This window comes from Hordeum vulgare, chromosome 1H (assembly GCF_904849725.1).
Source record: "Hordeum vulgare subsp. vulgare chromosome 1H, MorexV3_pseudomolecules_assembly, whole genome shotgun sequence".
Lineage (NCBI taxonomy): Eukaryota > Viridiplantae > Streptophyta > Magnoliopsida > Poales > Poaceae > Hordeum > Hordeum vulgare.
Genome location: NC_058518.1, coordinates 49,019,883 through 49,027,096, shown reverse-complemented (window position 1 = coordinate 49,027,096; position 7,214 = coordinate 49,019,883). Strand labels below are relative to the sequence as shown.

At 48.8% G+C, this 7,214-nt stretch overlaps 1 protein-coding gene and 1 long non-coding RNA gene across 2 annotated transcripts; one reads left to right on the top strand and one right to left on the bottom strand.

The window, feature by feature from the left end:
• The first annotated feature begins 4,609 nt into the window (after nucleotides 1–4,609).
• On the top strand, nucleotides 4,610–5,224 carry LOC123406552. The gene is made up of 3 exons (XR_006612230.1): nucleotides 4,610–4,633; nucleotides 4,735–4,826; nucleotides 5,164–5,224. It is a non-coding gene; the product is annotated as an uncharacterized LOC123406552 (long non-coding RNA).
• A 390-nt stretch (nucleotides 5,225–5,614) lies between these two features.
• On the bottom strand, nucleotides 5,615–6,912 carry LOC123406535. Its single transcript, XM_045099916.1, has 4 exons — nucleotides 6,756–6,912; nucleotides 6,551–6,637; nucleotides 5,952–6,069; nucleotides 5,615–5,802 (listed from the first exon to the last, which is right to left on the bottom strand). Exons 1-4 carry the CDS (start codon nucleotides 6,795–6,797, stop codon nucleotides 5,615–5,617), a joined length of 435 nt encoding a protein of 144 aa, XP_044955851.1. The 5' UTR covers nucleotides 6,798–6,912.
• Between the last annotated feature and the right edge of the window lie 302 nt (nucleotides 6,913–7,214).

The following is a 7,214-nucleotide window of genomic DNA, read 5'->3' as shown; positions in this document are numbered from 1 at the left end:
GAATCCGACCCCGCGGTTGGATCCGGATCGCGATTCCGGTTAACCGAGCCCCCCATTTGTCTATAAATAGACCCTCCTATTATTTTGGGACAGCCTTCCTCAAATTCCTCCTCAATTTCCGCACCCCACCAAACCCTAGCCTCTCTCCTCCCATCTGCCTCCCTCCTCCCGCCGCCGGCCCGCTAGGCCCGCGCGCGGCCCGTCCCGGCCCGATTCGCGCCGCTGCCGCCGTGGCTCGAGCCCCTGCTCCCGAGGCCCGAGCTACTGGCCATGGCCGCGCCTCCCGGCGGAGACCCCGTCGCCGTCGCCACGCACGAGCCGCCGCCCCGTCTTCCTGCCTGGAACCTCGCCGCCGCCGGTCAATAGCCGCCCCGTGAGCCGTGCCTCCCCATGCAGGGTCTCTGTGCTGGAGTACCCGCCGCACCCCGTCGCCCTGTGGCCTTCCGCCGCCTTGGCCTCGCCCCTCCGGCGACCAGACCTCGCTGGAGGTCGAGCACCGGCCCGCTCCGTTGCTGCCTCGCCTCCATCCGTCCACGGGAGCGCCGCCGCCGAGCTCCCTCCTCGATCCCGATCTGGATCGGGAGGGGCTGCTCGCTCACCCGGCTCAGCGCCTCGCCTGCGCTGCCCGAGTCGGCCCAACTCCACCAGGCCGCACCACCTCGGCCGGCACACCTCCCTCGGCCTCGTCCCTCCAGGCCTGCCCCGACTCCCACAGCGCCTCCTCCAGGCCGGCCCGTCACGAGAGCTGCCCGAGCTAGGCCCAAGTGGCCCAAGGTGAGGGCCAGTTTTCCTCTCTAGTTGACGCTCGTGCGAGATTTAGCTGTCCAGCGCCTTGGTTTAGGCCCGTTAGATAATTAGTTTTATTTTTTTCCTTCTTTTCGGTTTAGTATTTTTTTTTCCAGGTTTTAGCTAAATTTTAAACGCCCGTAACTTTTGTTCCGTAAGTCGGAACGTCGCGTGTTATATATCGTTTTGGGGTAGCTTCGCGAGTAGAACACGAATATCCAACATGCATATTTATTTAATGCTGTTTAGAGTGCCTACTGCCTCGTTTTACGTGCTGTTTAACTAGGATCCGTTCCGTAGTTAATACTCGTGCGTGTCCGGACTGCCCGTATCCCGTAGAGTAAATGCCTATGTTTTAGGGACCTTTATTCTAGGTATTTTAGAGCGGTCAAGTGTATTTTTGCGTGTAGGGATTGCCCGTTAGATTATTTTTTCGTGTCTAGGTTATTCTCCCGCATTATTGAGTGGCAAGATTTTGTGTTGCAAACCCCACATTTTATATATGTTTCCGGGGTAGAAAAATCCCATGGATTTTTCTGTGCAATTAGTTTTAGCTTTTGAGGAAGTTAGTTCGTGAGATATTTTGCCGTGATGCCCTTTTGTTTAATTCGTAGGATTTATTCCGAGCCCCGTTCGAATTAGTTGTCAACTAGTGATTTGATCTTGGATGTTTTGTATAGCCTCTGGTATTTTTGGTTGCAATAGAAATGCATGTTTAGGTGTTGTTTGCTTGCTCTCAAGTTGCTTGAATAGTGCTGTTTCAGAGGAGCTGAAATATTTCTAAGTCTCGAATCTGTTATTATTTTGTTGCTGTCTTGTCTTGCTTGCATCTTGTGATCTGTAGCTCTTTTGGGGTTGGTCCAATGGAGTTAGTTGTACCCCTTATGTTTCTCTAGCATGCTGTTAAATTTCATGCCATTTGAACTCCTGTAGCTATAGGTTTTGCTGCTGTCAATATTGCTTCTGGCTGAAAAGTGCACTTTCACGAGGTGATATTTACACTAAGTCTGAAATATTGCGTGAGATGCCATTTTGTGTCTTCTTTTCCTAGTGCTCCTTGTTGCCACGCTAGTTGTTGTCAGCTGTTCGTAGTAGTGCTTCTTGCCCTCTTCCGTGCCATGCCTTGCTTGAGCTTATCGGAGTTGTGTAGCCGTAGTTGTGGGGCATAGAAGTTGCTATGTAGCTGTTTTGGGCAGTTTGTAGTTATTTCTTGTTTTGCTTGTAGTTGTTGAACCCTAGCTCCGTTTTGATCGTGTCCTACATGAAACTTGCTTAGAATCTTGTGTAGTTTCATTTTCTCTTGTGGGTTGTTTGTTTTGAAGTGCTCGTAGCTGCCGTTGCACACATTTTGCATTCATGCCATCATATCTTGCGGTGCTCGTAACTTTTGATCCGTAGCTCCGTTGGAGATGTTCTCTACGTGTAGGTTGCTTGCCTTGACGCGTAGAATCACGTGAAACTATTTTTTCTGCTGTTTAACAACCAATTAAATGCATTAGATCAGATCTGGACAGAATTGTAAATTAACTTGTGAGGTCGTCTCGGAGATGCTATATGTCATTTCTGACCTCACTTAAAATGCCTAGATAGGTAGTTTAATTTCCGCTTCACCTCTTGCATGTTTGACAACATTAACATTGGCATGTAAATAACCGGGAGTGAACTAAATAATTAACGTGGAGTTTCGTCAATATGCAACTCGTGCATATCGAACTTCACTTAATGTGTAGTGTTTGATTGTGTGATGTGTCATGCCGTGACTTGCATGTATTCAGTAGCTCATGCATCATATGTGTTGTGCATCGTGTGGTGAATATCGGGTGTTGATGCTTGTCTCCGTTTCCTCCGTATCGATAGAGTTCCGCAAGCGTGTCGGATCTGAGGACCCGTTCGACTACGTCGGTTCGTCTGCTTCACGGAGGCATTCTTCTTCCAAGCGGGATCTCAGGCAAGATGATCATTTCCCCAGATACCATTACTATCATTGCCATGCTAGTTATTTCGATGCTGTCGATTATGTCTCGTTGCCTACCACATGTTAAATATCAGCCTCTCAACAATGCCATGATAACCTTCAACCTGTTCGACCTAGCAAACCACTGATTGGCTATGTTACCGCTTGCTTAACCCTGTGTTAGCGTTGCTAGTTGCAGGTGTAGTTGCTTCCATGTGAAACATGGGTCCCTTGTCATATCACCATATTAAATGCTATTTATTTTAATGCACCTATATACTTGGTAAAAGGTGGAAGGCTCGGCCTTTCTAGCCTGGTGTTTTGTTCCACCTTTGCCCCCTTAGTTTCGGCTACCGGTGTTATGTTCCATAATTGAGCGCTCCTAACACGATCGGGGTTGTTATGGGGACCCCCTTGATAATTCGTTTTAGAATAAAGCTGGTCTGGCAAGGCCCAACATTGGTTCTACATTTGCCTAAACACCTAATAAAATTGCATAGGGACTTTCCGGACCCCGAGGATCTTTTAATCAACCCCCGGGCCAGTGCTCCGCATGAGTGTTGGTCCACCCACCTAGCAGTCGGCGGTGCCACCTCGGGGCAACTCGAGGTTTGGCTACCATCCACTTTGCATAGACGGTGTGTCCTGAGAACGAGATACGCGGCTCCTATCGGGTTCGTCGACACACCGGGTGGCCTTGCTGGATTAGTTTTACCTTTGACGAGATATCTTGTGCATCGGGATTCCGGTGATGCTTTGGGTAATCTCAGAGTTGAGGTTTTCCACTAGGGAATCCGACGAGATCGCGAGCTTCGTGATTGAGGATTTCGATGCGGCTTGTGGTAATTTGTGAGGGACCAGTTGGAGCACCCTTGCAGGGTTAAATCTTTCGGAAAGCCGTGCCCGCGGTTATGTGGCAACGTGGAAACTTTGTTTAACACTGGTTCTAGATAACTTAAAGTTAATTAATTAAAATATGCCAACTGTGTGCGTAACCGTGACTGTCTCTTTCGTGAGTTCCTTCTCCGATCGAGGACACGGTGGGGTTATGACTGACGTAGGTAGGTGTTTAGGATCATTCATTTGGTCATCTGTAGTTCACGTCCGTTATGTGTAGATCTCCCCCCTCTGATTTCTGGTACTCGTAAGTTTAGCCACCAGATATATGCTTAGTCGCTGCTGCAACCTCACCACTTAACCATGCCTCACCCATTAAGCTTTGCTAGTCTTGATACCTTTGGAAATGAGATTGCTGAGTCCCCTGTGGCTCACAGATTACTACAACACCAGTTGCAGGTACAGGTAAAGGTTACTTGACGCGAGCGCGTTGATTGTTCATTTGGAGTTGCTTCTTCTTCTTCTTCTTCTTCATCGATCTAGGATGGGTTCCAGGCCGGCAGCCTGGGATAGCAAGGATGGACGTCGTTCTTCTTTTGTCGTTTGTTTTCGTCCGTAGTCGGACCCTGCTCTTACTCTTGATGATTATGTAAGGTACTGATGTGACTCTGATGTAGCCTGTGGCGAGTGTAAGCCAACTCTTTATATATCTCATCTTTTCAGTACATGTACTTGTAACGATATTCATTCTTGCGACACGACGAGATGCGCTTCTATCCCTGACGAGGCCCTCGTGCCAAATTGGGGATAGGGTCGCATCTTGGGCGTGACAGTATCCAAAGACATTGCCTGATAAGAGAATGCTGCTGACCCAATGTTACGCGAAAGTTCTTATTAATTGGTTAAAAATCAAACCACCTTGAAGCCCCCTGTTGTTAAAAAAATAGTAGAAACATAAGATCTATATCCTCAGGCCAAGGTACGAGTGTGATCGGAGAGAAGATATACTGCATCTGCTTCTAGGTTAATTTGTCATAGCCTAACAAGTTCATACTGGTAAATGGTTTATCAGTTAATATAAAAAGTGATTTAGCATCTCTTCTTCTGTAATTTTTGACCTACAACCATATAATTTTACCCTTTACTTCTCTTTGCAGACATGAACAAGTGACAAAGATAGCATGTTCCACTCAACATGAGATCATCATGGGACATTATAATTTATAATTCAAAACGGTGCCTGTTTAAGGTAGTCATACTGAATCCAGATATGCAATTTTATTTAATTTATGCATTGATCCCAAACTGGTAGAAATTTTCATTTCATTTGATAGCTTGGTGATTGGTGAAATGGTAAGTTCCAACCCGACCATTATAACTTCACTGTTATGACCCTTTTACAACCTACATAAAAATGCTTCATCTTAACAATGTTCTGAAACGACCATCACTTGATGGCACTACCGAAATATAACTTCTGAATCTGGAACCCTTTGCATTATTCTAACATGACTGAAACTAATTAGTCTAAATGACACTTGTGTTTGACACAATCTCACCCACTATAAACTTCCCAACTGCCGCAGGAGAATCTCCCGTGAATCAGGGCGCCTTAACGTTCCTCTTGATGAGTGATGTTGATGCCGAGGAAGCCGACTCCGAGCTAGGGAAACATAGCACACGAGCCAGCCATGGTGCTCTTCTGTCTTCTCAGATAAGGATACTCTACCTGCAGTCGAACTGTCGAGTATAACAAGTGCTTTAGGTTCCAGCTCCAGAAGCTGTATCGCAGAATTGTGCACCTCAGCACCTGGGACTGGGAGGCAGCGTTGCTGATTGCTGATTGCTATTGACCCACGTTGCTTGTTCCTCCTTCCGCATGCTGCAGATCAAGACTGTACAAAGGGCTGGAGGCATCGCCGACGGCTTGGCGCTGCCGAGCGTCTTGAAGGCATGTTCGTGCGAGGAGGGCCCGTGCCTCGGCGCGCAGCTCCATGCGTGCGCGTGCAAGGCTGGGTCTGACGCGGAGACGGCTGCCTACAGCGTCCTCATCACCATGTACCTGAAACGCGGAGGAGGGATGCGCTCAGCTGTCGCAGCCTTCAACGGCATCTCGGAGCCAAACATGATCATCTGGACGGCGTTGATGGCCGGGCTGGCATAGAATGGCCTCGCCGCGGAGGTAGCCTTGCTCTTCTTCTTTTTCTTCTTCGCAGCCGCTGGAGCTATCCATTTGAGGCACAACAATTAGATTAATCACATTCATATCCCAGATTCCAAATGCTAGCCAGGATATACTGAGAATAGCAAGAGATCAACCGGTCCAGCTCTATGAGAAACACATAAATGAGATCTTGCAAATTAGAATTGTCACCTCCTGCTCCATCTTCAGATGGACCATCCACTTGTGCATCATCATCATCTACTGGTGGTGACGACTGAGCTCCTCCCGTGGCGCCACCATTGCTATCTGACACATTTTTCAGAATATACTGCGGCAAAAATGGGAAGGTTATTTATTTTACCATAAGAGAGATATACATCAGCGCAAGGATCATTCGAGAGAAGGATGACATGGGAGGTTCAGCAATCCACATGACCACAGTAGTTGGCATCAGTTGTAGGGCTGTTGTAATCACATATCACTTTCTAACTCGGGCATGGCATGGCTAGTGATGGCATGTGGTCAGAGGCTCCAAAACAGTTACGAGGAGAATTCAGGGGACACCGTTTGACCAAGTTTTACCAATGAGGCAATGAAAAAGCAACTATGGCAAGAAACAACTAGTAGTTACCAACTTGTGGTAAATACCAGTTCTGGAAAGTAGAATAATATTAGTCAATAGCCTATTTGGTTTTTCTTCATCCCAAACCATTTTTCCATGAATGAACAACATAAGTGAAAAAGGAAGAACATTCACGGTTCAATTAAGAGCAAAAAAAATTAAAAAAAATGTGCAGCACAACAGTTACATTTGTTTCCTTGGTTTGCCCAACATTCAATGCCTCCATCTCCTTGGTTGCTGCATCCGTGCTACCCCCAGCCATATCGTATGTTTCCTAATGGCGAAGAACGGAGGAAGGGAGAAACATGTTCATGTGCTTCAAGCTCCACACAAATTCTGAATAAAATCAGATCTCACACAACTGAGAAATAAAGGGAGGTCAATATTTTCACCTTGGCTTGAATAGTCAAACTGGTCGCGGTGACGCCACACATGTAGAGGGGTGTCTTCACCTGGCGCTTGAATCGATATGGCCATGTGGGCACCAATTGGGGGAGAAAAGCACAGGCGTGCCGACGGCGCCCGCCCAGTCACCTCCTGCGCCGGCCACGCCCGCGCCCACCGCCACCCCCCTCACTCCCGCGCCCACCGCCACCCCCGTCGCGCCCGCTAAGCCGCCACCCGCAGTCGCGCCGGTCAAGCCGCCTCCGGTTGTCGCGCCCGTGTCCGCGCCGCCTCCCGTGTCACCACCGCCCGTGAAGGCGCCTCCTCCCGTGACGCCACCACCGGTCACCGCACCTCCGCCCGTGAAGGCGCCTCCTCCGTGACGCCACCACCGGTCACCGCGCCTCCGCCCGCGACGACGCCCTCGCCGGCGGCCGCTCCCTCCCGTGGCGGTCAGTCGGTCGGTC

Excerpts from the sequence above, each read along its gene's own strand:
- LOC123406535 (XM_045099916.1), bottom strand. The coding sequence starts at position 6,797 with ATGTGTGGCGTCACCGCGACCAGTTTGACTATTCAAGCCAAG. Across the intron at positions 6,638-6,755 it reads GTTTGACTATTCAAGCCAAG|GAAACATACGATATGGCTGG; the intron begins GTGAAAATATTG and ends CTTCGCCATTAG. Across the intron at positions 6,070-6,550 it reads GGCAAACCAAGGAAACAAAT|TATATTCTGAAAAATGTGTC; the intron begins GTAACTGTTGTG and ends TTTTTGCCGCAG.